Here is a 26351-nt window from a genome sequence, read left to right on the forward strand (position 1 = left end):
TTTATGTTTATTGGTAATGTTAAGGGTCGGTTTAGTGTATTGTTTGTTGCATTATTTTATTTTAGCGAATTTCCCTATAGGGAAGTAGCTATTACCGTAGGTGGCACGGTAAGACCTAGACCCGGGACCGATTTACTTTTTCATTTTGATGTCCCCAGAGGCCAAAAACACTATTCGTTGAAATTTTTATATATGTATATATATATATATATAGACATATATATATATATACGTCCGTGAACGCGATAACTTGAGTAATTTTTGTCCGATTTTGATGAAATTTGGTTTAAAGGTGTAAAGCGGGATAAACTTGAATGAGTTCGCGAACCAGCATGATCGGACCATGGGAACGGGGCTTTACGGGGGGTTTTATGGGGTAAAAATTGGTTTTTCTCACTTTTGACCCTCAAAACACAAAATTTCCCAATTTCTCTTTAGACCTTTTTAAAGAGCTTAAAAAAACAAATAATTTAGTATATGAAAGTATTTTTGTTCGATTATTAGTAACGGAGAAAATTAAAAAAATTGTAAATTTAAAATTCCCATGTTATTCTTATGGAGAATATTGTCAAATGTTGTAGTTTGCTTGTTTATGAATATATTTTGATCAAACTTGGCAAATTTATTTATTTTCTACTAAGCTATCAATATTTTACTCAAAAACACACTTTATTAGTTTCCTTGTAGCAGCAAACCTAGGTACTCGTTAAACCTAATGTTATTAAAATATATTTAACTGAAAATCAATTCAGACAAATGGAAATTCGCTTAGTCGGCAGGTTTGCTGCGGCGGGGGTATTTAATATTTAATTTTGTAATATTTATTTACATTCTACGTTAAGCTCAACACGTGTTTTTTCTAAGCTGAAATTTTACTGCCAAACCAGGAATTCAAAGAATAATATGGTGTTCTTCAAAGCACTGAATATAAATACAGATCTAATATTAATTTAGTACTATGCAGACAATATCTACTTATGTTACATACAACATAGACGGCGTCTATGTGAGTCCGTGTCCGTGTGTATAAGCCGTTTAGATTGATCATTTTACTGACTGATTTTATTTTAATTTTTTTGACTTATCATTTTAGCATACAAAATAATATTTTATACAAGTTAATTTTGATATTTATTTAGTATCAACTGGATATATATTGTCAGGTTTTGTAAACTTTGTGAGAATTGGCTGCTTGTTGTATAATTAAATGTATATTTAAAAATATAGCCTACACATATTTGTAAACAAAACGCAGTAATTGAAGTTTGGTCCTAATAACGGTTTATTAAAAATCATTTAGATAATTTCGCATAATATCATAAATCATAAAATAAAATTATTTATACATAATGAAAAGTACGTGTTTAGCCTACAATCATCTTTATAATATTAAGGTTATTAGTGATCTGATTAATGTTACATTTTATTCAACTGGTTTGTAAATAAAAACACTAAACATGACTTTATTTCACAAAAACATGAAGACCCAGCTTATCCTTGCTTGTAGTTTGGTCATAAATTGAGGGGTTTAGGTCTTGTCCCCAATGAAGTGAAATATCCATGCTTGAGCATCGTTGATTTAGGACAGTTTTAGATGGATTCGCTCAAATGGTTGCTAACTAAATTGTAGCACTGTTTGAAAAAGTAGCCTGTAATAAGTTTTATTTTATTTTATGTATCAAATAGCAAGTACTAAGTACAAACAATTTTTTTTTTCATTCTCTTTAAACAATTATATAAATTAACTTTTTTCGTGTGACCCTCGCAATGTTAACACACATTATTTTACACTTTATAGTACAAAATGTTTTAGTTTATCATTCATACAAACCGTTCTGCTATTAGCTAGGTGGCTCTGTTGAAAATATAATAGATAGCAAAAAAAATCTCAATATAGATATATTTTTAGTGTCAATCCTAGGATAAAATAGGATTTACAAAGTTTTTATATTCGGCTAGCAGTTAAGAACCATAGGGAGTATTATTGTTAATGTAAAAGCCAAGGAAGCATTATATATGCATCCATCTCGCTATGGTTACGGGAAACATTAATGTTGAAGACCGTTTGACCTTTGAAAGCATATTTAGTCGTTTGTCAATGTCACTAATGTCGGTAAACATAAATGTATTCTTAAAAGGTTACATTCATTTTCTTTCCATGACTCACAATAAGCTACCCAAAATATTTCAGTAGTGTTCATTAATGAGTTTGAAAACCATAGTTCTGCAATCAAACTCACGCTGAAAAGTTTTTCAAAAACTACTACATTCTTTAATAAATGTTATGAATTATATATCTATAAATATTGCAATAAATTAATAATACAAATAATATAATAGTATCAATACGTTATTTTGCTTTCACCTATGTAACTTGTAACATTTCTATAACGTTTTTAATATACTTTTTTATAGATTTAATCTACTAAAGTTGCAAACGCAACATACGGAATGTTTGTGCATAAACAGGCCATTTTATTTTATTAAGATTATTTATGCTTAATTAAGACCTTAACTACTGATGTATAAAAAAAAGCAATTGAAATACATTTTCACATTAACTGCTGCGTGTATACAATATTTGTTTTTTTCTAAATAATTGTTTATTTATTGTTTGACTATTTAAACCGTTGTTGATCTCATGGTTACTGTAAAGGAAATCTGGTACTTTCCTGTTAAAGGGAACATTCATTATTATCGATCTGATTTCAGTCAATATAACGATCGATACTTTTGTTTTCCTTTACGATCCATGCCTTCTCTTTTAATATCTTCAAATACATTAAAATTACAAATTGACAACTGATCTTGTTTAGGCAAAAATAGTATATTTTTTGGATCAAAAAATAAGTAAAACTGTTCTAAACTAACCTAATATAACTAAACAAAGTTGCTGTAGTGCTACCATTTCAAAATTTCGTTTGATAACAGAAAAGGTATGTGAGTAATATGAAACGGGATTTGGAAATGTTACAGCAAGTTTGGTTGGTTAGGTAAGGTTAGTTTAGAACAGTTTCATTTCAATATAATATTTTTAAATTGTTTGTTGATACTGAACAATATTAACTTATCGTAGTTGTCAGCTGACATCTCGTTCATCAATATCGGTATATCGGATCAAAAAATAGAACATCGATGAATCGAAAAAAATCTTCGATAATAATGAATGTTACCTTTAACAGGAAAGTACCGGAAAGCTTAACGTTGTTAATTTGGTACTGATTCAAAAATGATAGATTAATCTATTTGTCACAAGAAATAAACCTACATGCCAAATAAAGGTTAGAAAAAAGAATACAAAACATATTAGGACCATAGATAGGCTATATTATTTGGGTTATAACATGGTTATATCAGGCAAGTATTTTCTGTCAAAGATGTAAATGATTATTATATGAAATGAGAATAGAAAACACGAGAGTTAAGCTTGATTCTAGCTGTATTTTAGGAAACACGAATCAACTGCTTTTAAATGATGTTGTAAAGTTATTACCACAAACTGATATAACCCCAATGATGAAACGAGAAACATTTCACCACAGAAATAACTGGGCTACATGTTTATAACGGGGCCATAGAACAATAAATTACCCGAACACGACCATCAGAGCCAGATTACAACATTAAGCCCTACTACACAATATAATCAGGGTAGGATGTAAATGTTGCAAATTACATAATAAATCCTGGTTTGTGCTGGGCCCAACATGACCGCCTGACTCAAAAACAACTTGAAAATGTTCAATTTGTACCCAACAATGAAAGATGTCACAAGAGTAACAGATTGCTTCATGTACATAGTTTTGATTGAGTATTGTCGTGATGTAACTAATGATAATGTGTTTCAGAACATAGACACATATATTTTTGGTATTCAATGTTTGTATTGTGATTTTAGTTAACGATTTTTGGAAGTGTTTAATTTATAAACATTATTAGGTGAAATGAAAAATTATACAACAAATCAGGTAAATATAAAGCCGCTTGGTAATTTCTTGTTGTGAATTTTTAAATCCGTAAACAATATAGTTACCCGTAAAGCAATAATTATGTCTTTGTTAATCAAATTGTCAGTACAGTAATCAACAGATGTTAGAGCTGGTTGTTCATAAATTATAAAATTTCCCCCTAAAATGCATTCCGGCAATTATTGTCACCATCATTGTCTTATATCATTTACATCAATAGACCCATTGACATCACATGAAATATGTTTAAATAAAACTCAAACAGTTAAATCAAGAGCGATACACATATTTTTTGCCGTAGTAAAGTATGGTTGGCTTCATATTTTAGCACTTAATACTGCAATTTAACAACCACATTTAATGCTCATGTTATGCATGCATGTATTTTAATTTTTCCACCATCACGTATTCCTACTAAAGTGTAGGTAACGGTCCCATAACTCAGAATAAGCCGTCGTGCTCTCCCAGCTCAGACTCACATTTACATGTAGTAATGTTAGTTATGGTGCAGTAAAGAAGGAGATTTCAATGTACTTCAGGATTTTGGGTCGCTTTACAGCAAAGCAATGAATTCCAAAGAGCACAAGGTTTAAGATGTAACGCCACAGTTTATTTCGCCTCTTACGTGCCTAGCAAATACACAGGGTGTTTTTGTTTAGTTCTATTCGAACTGTGTGGATGGATTAACTATGACATTTCAAGAATTGTATTTTTTCATGTAGGAATTTTTAGACTATTTTTGCGAGGTTTCCCCCATTGATATTGTACACTAATTTATGAAACTGATTTGCATCATTTTTTGCTCTTGATACTTTTTGTTACGGTTAGTAATGTAAATAGCTATAAATCATTCTTTTCGTACAAGTAAGTTGTCACCATGAAACTGTCCTTCCTATTTTCAGTCTCTTTTGAAATCCTTGGAACTTTATACTCTTCCCAGGATTTTGTACACATTGTTTTGGTAAACGTAGTTGTTAAAAATAGTTTTAAATTCATATTTAATTACTATTTATAATCCATGGTTCTACATTTAAAACGTCTGAATACACAATACAACATAACTTCGAACAACTTTACATTATCAGCTAATGAAAAAACTGCACTACTTACCAATCTGGAACAATTTGAAACCCTCTTACCTGGAATTAAAGTTAAATAGAACAATACAATAAAATGTAAGAAGTGTGACATGAAATTGATGCGTGAGACTAAACTTTATTAAAATGTGTGAATAAATTTGAAAACATGTAGAATATGGAAGAAAATATGAAGCAAAATATTCAACCAGCACACAAAACGAATATTATATTACTACATCGAGAATACCGATTAGAAAATGATAAAAACATCACTTAAAGCGAATTATTAGAAAAAAGTGAATTGAATGCAACATTACGAATACGGTTATATACAAAAAGCGAAAAGCGAATAAAACAACACTAATAACTATTTAAACTTACCAAAATTGTTAAGATTGTAAAAATTTGCATTATTTAGAAAACTTTATGAAACACATGATAAGAGTGAATAAGCCTGGAAGTGGAAGCAACATTAAAAATGTTTGCGGGGATTCCGGCCAAAGAGGTTTAAAAAATTAAGCCGAAACACACTTCTTACCTTCAAAAATCTCAATCTCGTCTCCTGAAAACATAAAAATTAAGTGAATTTTTTCTCTTATTATACTTTTTACATCAAACAAAAGAATAATATTTGATTATTGTTTCCTTTGCATTTTTTGGTTATTATATCCAAAGATGATTTAGATAAATAAATGCAACTAATATTGTACTTCTTAGTATCTTGGCCTTATAATAAGTAAATCACAATTATAAGAGACAATTAATTATCTATAAGTAACTATATTGGATATTAATTTGTTGACAAATAAAAATATAGATAAAATAAATTCAAGTAAACAAATATAAGTTCTCTTTACCCAATATGTAATAAAGAATATTTCTAGATTCGTACTTCTCTTGACTAATTTTATTATTAGCATACAAAAAAAAATCAATAACAATATACTAAACAATGTTTTCTAAGTTTTTAGCCTGTAATCAAAAAAAATCATTTGTTATGAAACAGTGGATTTGTATTACTTTTAAGTCGAGAGGCTTATCAGTAAAGAGAAAGGTGACGGTTTTAACACTTCTCTTGCCTTATCACCACTCAGGAGGAGAAAGCGATCCCGTGTTTACAAGGGCATCCGCCATGGTGTAGGACAGATGAGACGTTTGTCGACGTGTTATGCAACTCGTACATCTTTGTACTAGCTCATGAATCACTCTATTGACACTTAGTTTGAGAAGAAGAAATAAAATGATTGGAACCTCTGAGATGGATTCATCAAACATTTCTAAGGTTTTGACTTGAACTGGTCAATGTTTAATTTGGGGAACGTTCTGGGTTGGAAAGGTACAAAAAGAAAAAAAAGGCAACCTGTATAGGCCTTGGACCCTGTACATGGTGCTTGAAACAGCTCCTTCTCAATAGTCAAAAATAATTATAGCAATTTCCATATGCACTATTATATAATGTATCCTAGGGGAGACGTATACATGAAGCTTAAATCGGACGGTAAAGCCATGTGAAAAAATACTTAAGTATATTTACAACGCTTTTTAAATGCTTAAAATTATATTATATTTATAATTAATGCAAGTAAAGTGTTACAAAAACAATATTACATTAAAACTGCATCTTTCTCTCAAATAGGTTTTTAAGCGAACTGGGAAAAATACAGTGGTATGTAGATGATTAAGGTAATTCCTTAAGTATTCAGAGGTGCAAGCAATGTGTAAAATGAACAAGAAAACCAATACATCAATATGTCAATCCATGGATTTTCCAACGTTTCCAAACGGTTACCACTTACATATGGCGCAGGCAAACAGTATATTTCTCCCAGGAGCTGGAAACATTTCTGAATCAGTTCTAAACTCGAAGGTATGGCTATAAAGTAACTGCTGAACTTGCGCTGTGAGTCAGTAGCTTGTAAAGTAATGGTAGAACTTGGAGCAAGAACACTTCAATACAACCTTGCTTCGGAGGTGAATTCATCCCACATAGTAATGCATTGAATAGTGAGATACAACATGGCTGTAGTTATACTATTTCCTAACCTATTAGATACTCTTAACCTGGAGAGGCATACGAAGTCAAAACTTTGAAAAAAATTACGAACTACATTGCATTTTCACCATTATTCAGAGGGTGATTTCGTTTCTTTGCACTTACCTTATAAATAATAGCTGTATTTTTTACTACAAAATTCACTGCGAGTTTATTTATTATAGTTACCTATAGCCTAAATTAAATATGTGACCTATGAGGGAATTGTGTATATTAAAATTGATTTATTATTCCTATTCCTAAGCTAATAGGATGTACTCAAATTGGATATTTAAAATACATTTTTACGATTTGTGTTCTAGTAAATGTTATACTGATACATAGATTTCCCATAAGAAATGCTGTTTTTTTATTGAATAGTAAGCTTTCAAATACTAAACAAGAGTCTAAATTTTTCTAAAATATGCTATATCAAAATTATTAAATTTATTTAAGAGTATACCTGAACTAATAAACTTTGAAAAACTTACTAAGGAAATACTATGATTTGTTAAATTTTATTAATGGATTCAAAATTTTACTTGATTATATATTTAATAAGCTACTATAATTTGATTAAATGATGTATTTTCCCCTTACTTCTTTACTATTTGAGCCAGATTTTACGAATATAGAAAGCAATAACAAGTACCTGCAACAGTGGTACGTAGCTCAAACCAGAATTTCAGTACTAAACCTCATGGAGTCCTAGCTAAAAATTGATTTACATCTATACAGGGTGAATAAAAAGTCAAGACCCCCCCCCCCCCTCTAATATTTTTCCAAGTAAATGTTCAGAGATATCCTTTTGGTGGTCGAGCAATCTTAGCAGGAAGTTTCATTTAACCATTTTGAAATTTTTGAGTGTCTCCCCAAAAGGGGGGATTTGGGGGGCAACTCAAATATTTTAAATGTAAACCCCCTTCAAGTGACACCTCATTTTGAAGCGTTTACAAAAACATAAAGAATGGTGAAAACTAGAGGTCGCTATCTCTTCTCTATCCAAAATGGTAGCCCGTCAAATGTTGTGGAAAATCAACGGTAAAATTGTTAATATTAGCTGCCATTTTGGATAGAGAAGAGATAGCGAGCTCTGGTTTTCACCATTCTTTAAGTTTTAGTAAACACTTCAAAATGAGGTGTCACTTGATAGGGGTTTCTATTGAAACATTTTTAGTTGTCCCCCGAATCCCCCCTTTTGGGGGACACTCAAAAATTTTAAATGTAAACCTCCTTCAAGTGACACCTCATTTTAAAGTGTTTACAAAAACTTAAAGAATGGTGAAAACCAGAGCTCGCTATCTCTTCTCTATCCAAAATGGCAGCCAATATTAACAATTTTACCATTGATTTTCCACAACATTTGACGGGCTACCATTTTGGATAGAGAAGAGATAGCGACCTCTAGTTTTCACCATTCTTTAAGTTTTTGCAAACACTTCAAAATGAGGTGTCACTTGAAGGGGGTTTACATTAAAAATATTTGAGTTGCCCCCCAAATCCCCCCTTTCGGGGGGACACTCAAAAATTTCAAAATGATAAAATGAAACTTCCTGCTAAGATTGCTCGACCACCAAAAGGATATCTCTGTATATATACTTGAAAAAATATTAGAGGGGGGGGTCTTGACTTTTTATTCACCCTGTATACTGTATAAAGGCAAAAGTACCCATGAACTTTTGAGAAAACTACAAGTCACACCCCCATAAACCATATACTTAAAATGTTCGTCATGACGAGAAACCTTGAGCAAAATTATCCAATTTTTCATAAATTGCCCTTTAAGGTCTTAGTTGCTTTCCAAAGGGAACTTTCCATATACTTAATGTTAAAAATATCTCAGCTGTTCTTATTTGTATGTTATTCTTTCAATTATTTATTACCTTATTAAAATCTGGTGTGATTATTTGTTTGTAATGCTGTATTCTGTTTTGTTTATTTCATCTTAACTTAACCAATCAATAGTTTTTTATAATACTTTGAAGTCAAACGGGTTGAAGCCCGTGGGTATCAGCTAGTTTGTATAACGCATAAAATGACATATAACTATTAAATGGTTAACGCAATAGAAAAGGTTTTCTTTTTACGTACGTTTTATCAGCCACTGGAACGCGATGTTTTTGACACGTGTGAAGTTATGTACAGTTGGGAAGCAGTTAAAACGTGTTAGTGGCTTGGAAAATTTAGAAAGATAGTAGACCCGACACAACTGACTAGAAAATGTTTCCCTCAGTGATTTATTATGTGACCTTTCCTATAGATATAATATACGATGAACGCATATTATTATTTCAAAACTTGTATATTTAAAATATTAAAATGGTTATTATATAATAGATTTTCATATATATTTGCTCATAAGCAACAATTTATGTAACAATATAAAAGGATTAAATAAACTCTACTATAAGACAAATGAAAACTGTGTTTTAGTTTCGTAAAAGATAACTAACCTATTTCCTGACTTCATTTCGAAAAAAGTTAATTTTAAGTAATAATATTACCTTTGATCACTAGCTAAATTCTAAATTAAATTCGGTATTTTAAACGTAATTTTAATTTATCGTGTCCAATTGAAATAATGTTTGCTTTATAAAACCAGCGTGATTGATTATTCTACCATGTTCTATTAAAAATGCAATCCCTAAAGAATATATTATATAAACGGACAGTAAACATGTATTCCCCAAATTCCTTATTCAGGTTTATTCATTTTGGCGAATTTTCCTATAGGGAAGTAGCTATTACCGTAGGTGGCACGGCAAGACCTAGACCCGGGACCTAGACCCTTATTGCAAACGCAAAGCTTGAGTATAACTGCAATAAGCATTTTATACTTATATTCCAACCCCGTACGAAGGACGGATACTCTGCTAGTTGTCCTTATACAATTCTAAGCAAAATTGTACAACCCCTCATTCCTATAAAAAGTAAGGTTCAAAAGTCAATGCATCTTTTGTGATTTAAATACCATAGTTACATTCATCGCTTACCCATGATAGAGGTTGTTGACAAACTAATGGGAGAAAGTATGTGTCAGATTGCTGATACTGTTTATTTTCATTTATGACAACAGCTTAATAATTTGAAACAAGCAAAAACAAAAAGCAGTTATACACAATGATAACTGTCAAAGTAAGATGTTTACAGTTAAGTTTATGTATTTGTTTTTATATTGTGTTACTTTTTTTTGTTTAGGTGTAGTGGTAGAACATAATGGCTATGGAGAAGTGTTATACTATAGCATACCGTAAATTAAAATAACCAAATTTCCTCATACCATGTCCTCTCCCATTGCATAAGCAAAGGACGAGTATAACTTCCATAAGCAATTTATACTGAAACGCCAACCCCGTAAGAAGGACGGGTATTCTGCTAGATGTAAATAAGTAAAAAAAAACAAATTATTAACAAAAACCTGTGAATCATAGTATTCCTGAGTGACGTAGATTTTACACTATTATTGCAAAAAAAAATAAAAAAAATAACTTACAGAAATATTCGGTAACACATAATGTTGGATCAAGACGTAAGGAGTAGTAAATAATATTTGCACTTTATAAAAAACATTGTATTTGACCTTAAAAAAACCGATGAGGGCAGAGGTATATTACGGAGGTAATTTATCGAATTTATCGGTTTTGATTTAGTTGGCCAGAGATCTGAATGCCCCGGAGACCTTAAGTTTCTCTTTGCTCAGATAAGGCAACAGACGGTCTCTTGTGATACTTCGAAATTACCATTTATACAACTCGGTTGATAAAAAAGAAAACCTGAAGTTGCATTTTCCTTCTCGTATATTTTCTTTGTTTTAATGGCATCCCGTAAGAACATTGTTAGTTAGTCATTATGTTTTTATATGTGAATATATAGAAGAATTAATGCGTTTAATCGTGTGCATTTGGGAAAATCAAAACAAAAATGTTTAACAAAGAAAATACATTTATACTAGAATGTGTGGTTGGTTGTGAGTATTTAAAAGGTAAAATATCGCTAAAAATTACCATACAGTTTATAATTCGCAATTTTTTTACACAAAGGTAGCATATTTACTATTTTGATAATTAATTGTGAGCAAAACGATGTTTAAAATATACTTATTTAATAAATATTGCAGCCATAATTTTTAATGTGCACTATTTTCCAACTAATTAGGACTTACTCTGCTTTAATATAGAAGAAGAATGTAAAATAATATCCATTATAAAGTAATAAAAGGAAGGCAAAATAAAAGAAATTGTTAAAGTATTTTATTTAGACAAACTTTTTATGATATAAAGTCACGGTGGGGTCGTAGCAGCTCGCAGAACATATAAAATATGTCAATGGCTCGGAAATATTGTAACAGTCAATAAAATGGCGACAATGGCTTTATAGCTTCGTGCTGATGGCAAGAACATGTTCACAGATGTGCGACTAAAATTGTAAATCAATTATGATTGTTTAACAGATATTTTAGCTGATAAAATGACACTGACTCACATTTATATTGTATTTGCGTTGTGATCCACATTATAATAATAAAAGACCAATAGTAGAACCTAATATTGCTGTGTAAAATGTGTTTACTTGTTCGTCAATGGACACATATGGCAAGAACAAAAATATTAGGTGTAGATGTAATTTAACAGTTTTAAACATAAATAAATTTTTTGTTCAGGAAATTCTACCCCCGGAATATAGGCTACCACAATAAAAAAACTCCTACGTAATTTTAACGTCACTAGGGGTAGGGTCTATACACGGTCGAGAAGGAGCCCGCACCTGGAAATTTACCCCCAATATATTATTAAATAATCAACACGTAATTGTTTGCTTATAAAGTGATTTGCCATAAGATCCCCTGGAAATTTACCCTCAGTGGTCAACTCAGAAATGTCTAACCCTGTAATTCTATGCCGGAAATCTGGCCCCCGTGGTCGGCTACGCTACGTATTGGTCAAGATTCATTGTTGTAGTTTATTATATTAATTGCTTTATTAAATAAACGGCTCTTCGATGAATAATCACCTTCCAATATCCAGTATTAGGTTAGGTTATGTTACCAATTAATAAAATCAACCATAACAATGAATCTTGGCCGATACGTAGCGTAGCCGACTACGGGGATTAGATTTCCAAAGATAGAATTCCGGCGACCCAATTGGTGGTGTATAAAAATGTTAAACAGTGCTTTATTTGTATATTAATACTCGATAAATACAATTTCTGTTACTTCTAATGCCAAGTTTGTCAGGAGCTATATGACAATAGACAAACTTATTCATTTAAATACATATTCATTTCAAGCATTCTGGTCCTACCAAAAGCCCTAACAACAGTATTTGAGTAAGTTTATCGTACATTTTAGCACTGTAAATAAATGAAAACAACCAAACAAAATACGAACTATCAACCCTTTTTGGGGTATCTATTTGGGATGTTTTAGCTATAGATCACGATAAAAAAGTTTTGTACGAGTATTAACCATTCCATAAAAGGTATCATATATATATTTAGTTATAACGTTTCCTTCGTGATTAATTTGTTAAGTCATGACAGTTGCATCAACACATTCTATTGTTCGTCAACTCAACTATTTAAAAGGTATCCTACACATTGTACAATTACAATAAAGACACATGGCTCTCAAACCATTCATATGATACTTAATAGTATAACTGTTACATCTTGACTAATTAAACTGTTACTATTATTTTAAGAACTGAGCAGTGATACGAACTCTATAAACAAGTATGAAAGTTTTAGTACCCGAGACAGTGTGCTCTAGAAAGTCTAAACTCGAGTTGTGTTCTCCATTCTACCCCATGCATCTCCTGGGAGAGGAGCAGAAGTGGAACTACTTTATGGAAAGGTTCCAGGAATCAATACACGTCCCAAAGTATCTAAGTTTGAGTTTTTATTTCGTTTTATAGCTGATATAGTGCACCTTACTGTTTTAATTTGCGCAAAAAGGTTTTGAGTAATTTGAAATATGTAAAATGTATGGAATTATTATCAGTAGTAAATAACATTTATATGATAATATCTCACACTAATTTACAATTTTAGCTTTTATTTTAATGTAAAAAAATGAGGGTACACAAGTAACGATAGAAATAAACTATTAACTTGAATACCAATCAAACTACTAGCTGCTCAGGAGTAACATTTACTATCAAATAACTAATAATACAAAAATATTTGTTTCAAACGCAACTTATATGTGCATAACTGTCTGTTATTTTATACACAATTTGCCTCCAGGATTGATTTATTGACATAAAATGAGGTTACTAACCTGTCGTCAATCAGTCCTATATTGTCGTAAATGACTATATTTTTCGGGGTTAAAACCCCATTTTGAAGAGAAGATTTGAAAATGGGGTTTTAACCCCGAAACTATAGTTATTTACCACAATACAGGACTGATTGACGACAGGTTAGTAACCTCATTTTATGTCTGTTATTGTCTCAAAACACTATAACATGTATACATATTATTAGCCATCGATATACAGAACTTTCGGTTAAACTAAAGTTTGGACATAGACGTTAGTTTTTTTGAAAATAACTTTTTTTCGCTTGAGCACACTAGTTTTTCCAGAAAACATTTCTTTCAGAACGCCGTGGGCTAAGACACCATTATTACATTACATGGGTTGTTAGGCAGGCGGCACGCTATTTCATCATTATCTGTCCAATGTTATATTATACTGTTTGCAAGCTATATCTGACTGTAATCTTCTCTGAGGTCAATATCACGTATATGATGGATTTAAAAAGTAACGTGAATTTTTAATGTGAATGCAGTTTTGTAAGCAAGCTCTCTCACTTTTGATGAATCAGATGCTAAAAATCATGTTTGAAGGTAGTAAACAATCTATTTAAGGTCATTCTTAAACCTTTCAAGATTTGTCAAAATCGTATCCAATAGGTAGTGAGTTTTCAAAGGTAAGATAAGTTTAACAATCCTTAAAGACAATAATTAAAATACTAGTTGCACATAATTTACTGGTCTATACAATCACAATAAATACTCGCTTGGAGTTTAAAACATTTGTTAACACTACAATTAAACTGATACAATTAAAAATGTGGCTTGATCAAAAACGCAACTGTTTTAGTATCCTCATGGTTACGAAAAATATATAAACATTTACTAATTACCTTTTGCCAAAACCAAAACTGAAAACTATCAACCTTTACCCAAATTGTAGGCTACGTAAGAACCAGATAGGGTCAAAATCATGATTTGAAGACGGAATTCAATTTCTTTTAGTTCATAAATTTGTGATGGAATATTTTAAAACTAGATAAAGAAAATCCAATGTTAAAATGTAAAGAATGAATTGATACTTTAAACTTTTAAAGTTGGCTAATATTACAGACTTATGTTGTACTTACTGCTGCCGCGTCATACCTTTCACTCTTAAGAGGGGTTCATACCTGAAAAAATGAAAATATGTGTTATACTAAAATTAAGGTACATTACGCCATAGTGTAATATACAATTGTGAGATTGATGTAAAATAATGCAATTTTCTCGAGAAAATTTTCATTTTTATATCAAAGAACTAAAGTATTTGTTTGTTTAACAGTACAACCTTTATCTTAATTTGAAAGTGTAAAGCTCAACGAAATATCTTTTAGCAATATATTAGTTTGAATCTTAAGCATACAAACGAGAGAGTAAGAGAATACGAGGAAAAATAAAATATTTTTTTTTTATTTGCGAATGAAGAAGCATACAATTTGTAATTGTTGTTTTTTGGATATTAGAAAATAATTTCCCATTTCTAGAATTATTATCATTGTAATGGTAAGCGTATAATTAATGTTACTACAGTTTTACATGTACACTTTTTTAACTAGCCAATAGCTGTTGTAATTAGTTAAATTTTTCCTTCATTGCAGGTCAATAATTTTTCAAGCAAAGTTGTTGTATCACAACAAAAATTCCTCGAAATACTACAATCACTAGAAATATAACTTCATATCAATTAGTTTAGAGAACTGCACGTGTCTAAAGTTTAACTAAAAACTGCCCAAGCAAGCTATCTGGTATTTAAAGTCCAAAAATAATTTCGTCTGATAAAGATTTGTAAGCTATTAATAATTCTATCCAACATGTGAACCTCAACACAATTATTGCTTTGATTAATGCAATCGACATACACACACACACACACACTAGTGATTAATGGGTACCTAAATGCGGTTAACAGTAAACTGAAGATGACAGCTTTGATGCACGATTACAATTAGTTGAACCTGATGACCTACACTGATCGTTTAGAAAATAATCATTTATCAGAATGTACTTAATACTCAAAATACTACCAAAATGCTCTTCTTATTAAAACAATTTCTCAGGTCGGAAAGCTTTCTCAGGTTTATACTACACATTTTTGGCTTGTGCTATTGACAGTTACCATCCGTTTTTTTAGAGTGCGTTATTTAGATCAACCGTTTTCTTGACTGTTCAATGATTTGAAAAATAATTTCTTTTCCCAGCGTTATTACTATGTTAAAAGTAAAAATTCATGTTTAATTCGTGCTGGTATTGTCTTACTTTTCAACAATTCTTTACAGTTACGACGGTAAAATAACTTAAACCTACTTAAATACATTGGAGATATTGTAAAAAAAAAAAAAAAAAAAAATTGTGAAAGGTGTTATTTAGAACAAGACTCCTGTACTTCAACCTTACGCGAAAGTGACATAATGTGTACTACTGGACCAATATCATTAGGATACTTTACCTAAATACTTAACGTGACATTTTCTCTCGGTTACAGTGGTAGGTTATCCAGTTTTACGGCTTGTTCTATTGCAACGTTACAACTGCTTTGTCTGAGTACAATGAAACCAGTTTTCCTTTATCGGCGAGACATCTATATTGCATTTTTGTGATCCAATAAAACTTGGCTTTGTGTTTGGACAGAATGTGAGCTAAGTTTACTGAAACAGGCTTTTGTAAATATTTTTAATCCTTTTATAGGCCTATCTACTCATGAAACATAAAGTCACGTTTTTACATATAGCATTGTTAACACAATTTATTTGCTCGTATACAAATATATTTTATGTTTGGTCATTAATTCGTAATATTTTCTTCCTACTGTATATAATAACTCTTGTATGCCATAAAAGTTATGGACTATTCAATAATTTGGACAAACAGTTTTGATTCCTATGATGTATATGTGTTAGCAAACATAATTTCCCTAAGTAATACTATACAAAGTAAGTTAAAGCGGATAGTGAGATAAAAGTTAATTTCAAACAATACTATTTTATAACATAGGTAAAAAAAGCTTTTGCACAACTGTACGGTGATTATATCATATTCAATTTACGTGTGATTGTAGGGTTGCCGAAGTAGTTATCACTGATAAATGACATACTATGGAAACCCTTTCACTTTAACTCCTAATTTTATTTAAAATATAATTGTCAAAATTGCATTAAGTAATAATTCCTGCATTTTATATTGCCACACAAACATAGGATTCACATCCGCACTGAGGCTAGTGACATAAACAAACATGATTTAGGCTGTTTAGTTTACATAGGTAACTGAACGATGTAGGCAACATGTTGCGACAAAACATCGAGTTTCCATTTTACACCACTTCACTATTGTGTCTCCTAACAATGTTTGCTTCATTGTTTACATTTATGGGGACAACGATGTTCATTATACAACTCCGGTTGAATAGAAATTAAAACTTGGTGAACATCAATAATCTTTTACAGCTGTATTGTGTGTATCCACAGGTATTTCCTGAATAAAAATGAACATATAACTCAATCAACAGCTGTAAAATATAATCAGCCGATTTACAGTATAGGTCTATTTTATGAGTTTTAGTTTATTTCATAGATATTAGGGTTTGTTTCCCTAATATGTTTTGTTAAATTGTTTCTGTTCCTATTTCAATTAAAAATTAATTTGTCTGTTTTTGTTAAATATGTACCAGTGCAGTGCAACTCCATTTTTTGTATAGTATAACATTAACCCATTACCTTTTTTAAACTATAATGGCCGTGTTAATTTTTCTTACAGATATTGAGTTCATGAATCTAATAGAAATTAATTAGAGTTTGCCTAGCCTAAAAAGTTTGAAATTGAATGGCACCTTTTGTAACCCCTAATAATGTGTGTGAGTGTGTGTTTGTTTGTTACCCTTGACAATGAGTTTTTACTGTTAAGTGGTGTACAGTGTAAAATATCTATGATATATAAAAATGTCTTACAAAAAACGTTTAATCTTTACCTAAAATACCAAGTAAAAATACTATTGACCAGTAGGATTATTATTGGAAGGTCTTAAACAATCTTTTTTATTTACTGATTATTCATATACATTTTATAAACTAATAATTTTTTTAACTTCGTTACAAAAACAGCATGCGTATAATAAAATTTGTAAGGTGTAATAGTTTTAGATTTCATCCTACTAAGCGTTTTCACATAAACATGTTCTTCTTTAGGATAGCTTCTTTACTGATCGTATGGAATCTTATGTTAGTAAGATATTAATTAATTGAGTCATTTATGTTTTGTTGTCTTTCAATGGTTTTTCTGTTTAAAAGTCGTCAAAACTCAGTCTTCCTATAGCTGCTTAAAGTTGATTTAAAGCATTAAAGTACAATACTACGTATTACTTTAATTCACAAATTGTTATCCCCTTTAAACGAAAAAAAAGGTTAATATTTAGAATGGAATTGCCCAATGACCCATGTAATCAAAGGTTGAAGCCGTTGGAACTTTAAACCTCAGTTTTCAATCTTTCGTTAACTATTTCTAATTACTAAGTTTAATAAGAACCTAATGTAGCATATTTGCCATAATTGCATGCCCCTGTTGAAATTTCTAATTTGTTTTTTATTATTTGTTTTACATAAGATTGTGCAGCTTGTATATTGTACTTAGGCAAATTATACTTTTTATATTTATTCTTTGATCTTTATGTAAACCATATAGTTTGAGAAAATATGCATGGATGGGATAAAACCAAAAGGGAATAGTTAAATTAATAATTTTTCAAATTTCAAAGAAAATATATTGATTATATTCAAGAGAAAAGATCATCTTAATTTTGTTCAAACCCACAGTGAGCGAAATATAATTTCCTTATTAGTCGTCATTTGTGAAATTCTATAACTTTTTCCAATTAATGGAAAATGATGGAGTTAAAATTTTAACCTAGAAAAGATTTTTTTCTGTCCTAATATATGATTAAATACATTTAAATTATGTTATTTAACATCTAAAAAATTACTTAACACATATTAAATGTGTTATTAAATCTCTTCCATGAATGTTATTAAGTCATCTTTGAAAGTCATGTTTTTTAGAGTAAGAATGATATATACAATAGAGCTAGGTATATAGTTGTATCTTTACTTCTTATATTTCTCCATCTCAGCACTTTAATTCCATCAAACAGTCATTTGGATCTGTGGCATATAGCTTTGTTTAAAATGAGTTAAAGTCTAAAAGAATAAGCTGAATAATTGGGAATGGTGGCTTTAATAATCATAGGTATCTTAACAAGATAGTTTAAATCTATATTTTGATATAGTATTGATTTCTTTTACTGCTACAAACGATAATCTTTACTTGTTATTAAAACTCCGGTTTCGAATATTCACGATTTTTGCTTATTACATTTGAAAATGTAAATTCATTAAATTAATGTAGTGTGAATATTAGTAACAAGAAACGAATGATAGTGGTATCAAATTAATGCTCTCCATTATTTTCAAACCTGTGAATTTATTGGTAACCATTTAATGGTGTTACAAAAATAAAAATTACATAAAGAACTGAAACCAGCGATCCATTTTTAAGTAAGTTGAATTATGTTTATAAATAGTATTTAAAATTATGCCTGTTTGTAAAAAACAAAATCTCTGCTGACAGTGGATAAAGAAATGTACACATACACAGCTAATATCAAAGTTTGAAATCTACGTTCAAATGATTTATTTCTCAAACAATATTAAACACAAATATACATGTAACCATGTTCTTGCCATCAGAACGAAGCCATTAAGCCATTGTCGCCGTTTTATTGACTGTTACAGTATTTCCAAGCCATTGACATATTTTATACGTTTTCCGCGAGCAGAAATGACCCCACAGTGGACCTTACATCATAAATTGTGAATACGAACCAGGAAAACTATCCGTATATAGATATAGAAAATATGAAATCATTTTTTCCAAAAATATATGTTGCTTTGTTTATGATTTCTAGTTCCAAAGCTATAAATTTACTTATATTAGGTATACGTAGGTTTATAGGTATTGGTATATAGGTAGGCTATATAGGTAATGGTAATACAAGTAAAAAACAATTGATATAATAGATAAATAGGCCTATAATCTATAAAGGGTTTATGTGTGCATTTTTTAATTTTTCACACAAATAAAAACAAGTTTAAATAAAGGTCGTACAGTTTATCAAATACTTTATTTGAATACATTTTCGTATTGATTGAGTACACGTAGCTTTATTTTACGAATTTTATTTTTGGTACAATACAAGGAAAGCTATCAAAAACATGTTTATTTTAATGTCATTATAAATAAAGTGTAAATAAAGTTAACAGACCTATAAAACATTATTTTAAGTCTGGAATGTGTATAACGGACAAAATCACCCTCCCCACTGCTTGTGGTGGACATGGTAGAGGGGTAGTTCTCAATGTCAGGGGGGGGGGGTAACGATGGGCGTCGTTTGCTTATCTCTCTGGCCAAACCTGGGGCTAATGTAGAGGCAAATCAGTAGATCTGGCCAAAACTGACCCTGCATGTGTCCTAGTGATAACGGTAGAGTGACACTTTCGAGGTACTGTGACATTTGGAACAGTTGAAAGTGAGAGAGACAATTTTTATATTGTTTCTGACAGTATAGAAAGCACGGATACATTAAAATAAACCAAAAGATTAAAATGATTTGTTCGCCAAATATATCTGGTTTATTATTTTACTTTCAGACTGAAATTCGAGCGGGTATTTGTTAGAATATTATTTATTAGAATGTTTTTGAATAGCATCAGTTTATAAGAACTTAAACCTCTTGTGTTAAAATGTAAGTGTATGCATGTATTTGATGTGTAAGCAACAAGATATGGTTACCGGTCATGAAGAAAGATAATCTAAAATCATCAACGAAGTTGATAAACGTACAATATCTTTTTCTCAGTATGCCTACAAACTAAGAAAACCTTCAGGTACTTTATTCAGTGTCAAAATGCTAGAAGGTTAACCCATAAATAGATGCTTGGTGTAAATATAATGCATCGATGAGTAAATTGGTTTACTGTAAGAAACAGAAATATATTTATTCACAACTTTTACGTTGATTAGCTTTGTATTTCAATAAGCAGGTTGAAGCGTAAAAAATGTGATACATATATTATATTAGACTAAATTGTAGATTTTTCGCCAATAAAGACAATACTCATCATTATTTCTGAACACGTGGATAATCTTCCAGGCAAACCCCAAAATGTAGGATTGTGGTGCAACCAGACAGCTGCACCCATCCTTGAATTATAATGGTTGTTGAACTCCATTAGAAAGTACGTCTACATGTTTATGCGATATTTAAATGAAGTTTCTATGAAGATTACCATAATAAGGTTTTTTATTCTAGTTGCAGTTAATTTTGACCATAACATTAAATTGTTAACATTTAAAAAGTGACCTTAAAAAGAGTTTGCACAAAACGTATGTTTTAATTGTGTAGTTTAATCATCCAAAAGCATTTCAATACACTTAACTTGTTAGACAAACAAGACCCATGCACTGTAATGCTTTTGCAATGTTGATTCAAGGTATGGCAATATTAGGTGTATACTCTCAATTAAATGTGTGTGTTGTACCTTGTTTGTTGCATTAGTTAACAATTTGATGGTTATTGCTTTATTCTCAGTAATACTTTTACGAATAGTATTTGACTTAAAAATAATTTTACCTATTTCAAGTTTTTTTTTTAAGCTCAAAGCTAAGTAATATTTACTTTGAATTTATCCTAAATCTTGTTCATTATATTTTTCTGTGTACTGAGAAATCGACGTATTCAATTGTTGATACATATTTCAAATATTTGATGTCAGTTTAATAATGAAAGGTAGCAAGTATCACAGCTGCCAAGCACTCGTGAAAATTTGTAACGATAAGTTTGACAGTTCTAACCAACTGTTATTCAGAGTTCCATTAGTAAAGTTTATTGACATGATTAATCATTGGGTAGATTAAGGAAATCAGCAAAGCAAGAGCATTTATCTCTTAATCATTCTCTGTTGTATAATCTTGTTCTTTTACTAGTAGAAAAGTTAACATTCCAATTTTAAGACAAGTTAACGTGTATACTTAACTTATTACTTTAAGATAACACATTCAGAATACTCATATATCGAACGTTTCATAATCCTAAAAGTATTTACTTTCACTATAAAGATGTTGTGGACTCTTTATAAGTCTCATTAAACAGAAAAAATTTTTGTTAATCATACTTTCAATAAAGTAGCAGTTTTAAAAATGGCACTCAATAATAAAGTGTTATTTTTATTATACAGTTGACAATATTGTGGAAAAATCTTATTAAAAAATATTCGCTAAATGATTAATTTATTTTTAGAATAAAAGTATTTTTCTGACAAGTAAAAATTAAATCCCCCGATTCCTGTTCTGGGAAAGATTATATTTAAGTTCCCACTCACAGTACATTGGTAAGGTTTACTTTAGTTCAGTGTTATAAATTGAATATTGATTTTAATAACAAACTAAGTATGCACGAGAACAATTATTGTTATATTTAAATCTATATGCTTAGATATTTGTTATGTTTGGATAGTATATCGACTGATATCTTCTCACGCGTATACATATGAATTCGACTTAGGAAATCCCCAAAAACTTTAGTTACTATTAAGGTTCAAGAATATTTGTAAAAACGCTAAACCAAACACAAATATGTACCTGAAAAGTTTCACATATGTTTGACTATATATATATATTCATACGTTATATCGTTAGTAGCTTTGCTATATCGACCATGGTGTTTATTCTTATACCAGATACTTGATAACCTCATCGATTGAATTAATTTAATCGTGCATTAAATTACACGTTCATTGATTTAGGAGTTTTGGTAAAGTACAGCAAAGGCACATAAGGGTAGAAAAAAAATATATAAACGTATTTAGTTGTGACAAGATCACTGGATAAGACTATCATATTTCTTTATGGAAGAATGACTGGATTAGACGATCTAATAATTCAGTTAGGATTGTCAGTAACGAAATGATCAAGTCTGATAATTCACTAATGACCAGTTCGTGACGGTCAATTACATTTTGTGATAGCCAAATGCACAATGTATTGCGAGGGAGATGAATGCGTTGATGTGTATGTTCCATTACTCTTTGTCAAGTAACAAATAACGCGCCAACATTGCTATTGTTGTCCCAACTGGCACATCATGTGTATGTTTCTTGGACTATATTTTTATATTTTTCTTTCCATTCAACCTTTTACAAAACGGGGAAGAAATTTCATATTAAAGGGATTCAAAAGCCTTTATAGTTTGCGTACTAAGCTTTACGTGTGTGCAAAACCATGATAGTATTATAATTGTGAACTTTACCAACAAATTATAAAAATATGCTTTTTAACAGCTTAACACTAACAACTTAAAATGTAATTAGTTTACTTTGTTGTGGAATTTGCTACCACTACATGGGTTCAGTCAACATTAACATACATTTAGGCTCAACCTTTGCTGTGGTAGACGGTAGACGTCCGTATTTTTGAACTTTTGTACATGTTTTTGACGACTTTTTGCAACACCAGTGATAAAAAAGATATTTTATTGAGATTTTGCTTGAAAACAAATAGTTAAAATCAAAACCATGGTTCCCTTACTCGGAACAATAGAATTACCGAAGAGCAGGTATTTTACACGATGGGTTATTATCCCGAAAACAGGATATTTAGACCATGAGAAGGATTAAAGCGGGATGCGGAATAAAAACGGAATTTTCGTATTTGGCTTCTATTTTTTATAAGAAAATGAGAGAAAAACTAACACCAATTGTTTAAACCACAGTAGTAAAATATAATAGCAATGTTTAAACCGCCATTTAAACATAATACGTCAAATAAAACCCTAGGGAATGAAGCAAAAACATCATGCGATATACAACGGGATTTTTCATAATTCAAAATGGAATTAAACGGGATTACTCAACCCAGTTAGCGGGATTTTTTTGGTCGTGTGGATATGCATTATTGATCTTTATGCAAGCAAATCGGTTAAAACACTTGAAAACATGTGTTTCCCTCATCCCAGGAAATTGATAAACCATTACAAATAGTACAGTATCTGCAGCAATCTATTAGCCAACACCTACTATGCGATCTACAGGAAATGAAGCACAGACTGTTACCATAAATCATGGTTGTATTGGGGCAGTCAATCATGCAGATGGGCCTACATGACTGGCGGATATGGAGACGATCATTACATGATGGCTAGTGGTTATAGGGGAAGTTTGTCTATTATGTACAAGTCACCTGTACGATCAGTTCTCATTATTTGGAAAGCTGATGATGTAGGCAACTGTAATTTTAAGGAATATATTTATTGAATTACATGTTATTTTAAAGTATGTTGATGATTGATAAAAATCACATACACAATTCAGAATATCTGTTTACTTGGTAAAGGACGTTACAGTATGCATTATATTATAAATTTTATTTTACACTTGAATGAATATTAAAGTAAACACAACACAGAAAAACAAATGGTTTGCTTATTTCACTGTTTTAAAATACACATTTTTTAAACAAAATAATTCAATTACCATATTTAATATTTTTTTTTTTTTTTAATTAATCTTACAAATATTTCTTTTTATAATACGTGCCGATAAGGTTAAGTTGAAATAAACAAAAAAAATTAACTTAATTTTAAAACATTTTATAAATAGTCATAGTGACATTTTGTTGTATATATTTACGTAAAAAGTGCTATATTAAGTGCTATGTTTTACGTGTCTATATTAATACGTATTCAATTAGACACATTAAAGTGAAAATACAAAGAGTGGTCATGTAAGATAAACATATTTTGTTTAAAAAAAGGGTTAAATTACCTTATGTCAACCAAATTAATTGTGTTTACAGGAGATCCATTATCCCTAAGGACTGACAATAGTGATCTAATCAACAAAATGTATTTCCTGGAAGCATAATTTACAGGTAATTTAACTTTTTTTGATTGTCCATATTTATCAGGAACAAAACCCAACAAAAAGTATGTTTTGTATCCAAGTCGAGGTACCATGTCATATTTTTGGGTAATGTTGTACACAATTCACCACAGAAAATCGCATATAAATAGTTTCTAAAATGTCGTACCGAAAAATAGCAAAAAAAAAATACCAATAAACAAAATCCGGGTTCTTCTTCCGACCGGAATCTTGACCAATTAAGTATTGAAAGCTTGCCTATCGCAGATTGGGAATGTACATAAAATGTGATTAAACTCAAATTTGAAAGACAGAGGAGAGTTGTGTTCAACGGGGAATTCGAGTTTCCCAATCAATTCGTGTCAACAACTGCGATGAGACAATGAGAACTGTCTGCATTTCAAACTCAAGTGGTATCATATTTTTTATTTAACTAAACAACCCGCTTTTTTACTTTCACTGTTTTATTATTGTAAACAAATGTCTTAGAATGATGGAAGTTATTAGTGAATTTGTGTTGAAGAAAATATAATCATACAACAAACACAATTTTGGTTGTTTTCCCAAAATTATTCTCACAGCAGTCATCACTTGCATAATGTCTAGAAAATAATAACGTGTTATTTTTTTGGACAAAGCGGTCCTTTTTTCAACAACTAAAATATATATGTTATTGAACAAATACTTTGTGTAAATACCAATACATTTACCATTAATTAGTTTTAAATTCAGGATTCTTAAAAATAATTATTTTCTTACACATGGCTGGTATAATACTTAAAAAAAATATTTAAATGGTTAAAAATACACATTAGAAAAATATTTAAAAATAAAAGATAAATGTTATAAATATTTTTAAGTTAACTACGATACCAATGACATTCCTTCCACCGAACATTTCATACCTGCAACAAATGATTAAGGTTAGTAAAAAAATAACATTCCTATAATATGTCATTGAACACTTTATATTCATAACCACTATTTACCTACCCCAAATTAATCAAAATGTAGCCATTATAAGAAAATATGTACCATATGTTGCATATATCATACATTAATCTACCTTATATAGTTTTAAACACTTGCACTATTCATGTATTTGTATGTAACAATTTTACATTACAGCTGTATGTGTACAAGCCACTAGATATGCTAGGGGTGAGATTGACAATCCATTGTGAACCGGAAATCCGATGCCCGATGCTGGAGAATATTGATGACATGTTTTCCAGTCAATGAAAAAAGGGTTTGACATTTTTTTTTTTTATTACGTCTTACAACAAATCATGATAATAACCTTATAATATACAGTGTAATAACTTTATCATGTATTAACTTCCTTATCAAGAGTAAATTACATTATTTATTCTCTACTTATTTCTTCTTAATAATGTTTGCGAAAATTTATTATTAGCTTGTTAGTCTATGAACGATTGGAAGTTAACAAAGGATTGGAAGGCTGCGGGTTAGGTAATCTAGTAGTTTTATATTGCCAGATTTTTTTTTAAGTTGCAATAAGTTATAACTATAGTATAAATATGTGATTATTATTTGTATAAATAAATGTAAGTTTTAACTGACAATCTTTTAGCACTATTACTAGAAGTAAAATAAATTCATATTAAAAGATTACGTTGAATAAGGGGACGTAAGCCATAAGTAGTGACATGGTGTTTTTTAGTACCATGTTGCAATTAAAACTAACTATTAGCCTTCCAAACATGTACGCTAGCGTTGACACTTTACTCAGTTGATGTTATGATTAATGTATTTGGAAGAGCTAATGTCACGACAGTAACAACTTGTAAGCAAGAAAATGTTTCATAATAAGCTGCTTGTTTGAGTATATCTCTTAAGATATATTCACGAAAATTCCAGAAAAATATTTTGATATAATTTTATGTAAAAATGCATAGTCTAAAACATGTATTTACAATAAAATATAATTTCTTACCGTTTATTAAAGTAAATATAACGATTGAAAACTAAGTTTCAACATATCGTTAATTG

The 26351-nt window shown here is 30.3% G+C and overlaps 1 protein-coding gene across 9 annotated transcripts in view; it reads right to left on the minus strand.

Moving 5' to 3' along the window:
- LOC128999884 (hemicentin-2-like) overlaps window positions 1-26351 on the minus strand; it is a 397910-nt gene that overhangs the window by 134906 nt on the left and 236653 nt on the right. For 8 of the 9 annotated variants that reach the window (XR_008491326.1, XM_054426630.1, XM_054426627.1 and 5 more), the window contains exon 2: window positions 5586-5609. The exons of the other annotated variant lie outside the window; for it this stretch is intronic. Coding sequence is in view for 7 of the 8 variants with exons in the window: in XM_054426630.1 (XP_054282605.1) it covers window positions 5586-5609 (24 nt within the window). In the remaining variant the exon portion in view is untranslated. The remainder of the gene's footprint in view (window positions 1-5585; window positions 5610-26351) is intronic. 9 annotated transcript variants of the gene reach the window in all.

Source organism: Macrosteles quadrilineatus, unplaced genomic scaffold, assembly GCF_028750875.1.
Source record: "Macrosteles quadrilineatus isolate MER2022 unplaced genomic scaffold, UCM_ALF_1.0 Scaffold_8__2_contigs__length_117827958, whole genome shotgun sequence".
NCBI lineage: Eukaryota > Metazoa > Arthropoda > Insecta > Hemiptera > Cicadellidae > Macrosteles > Macrosteles quadrilineatus.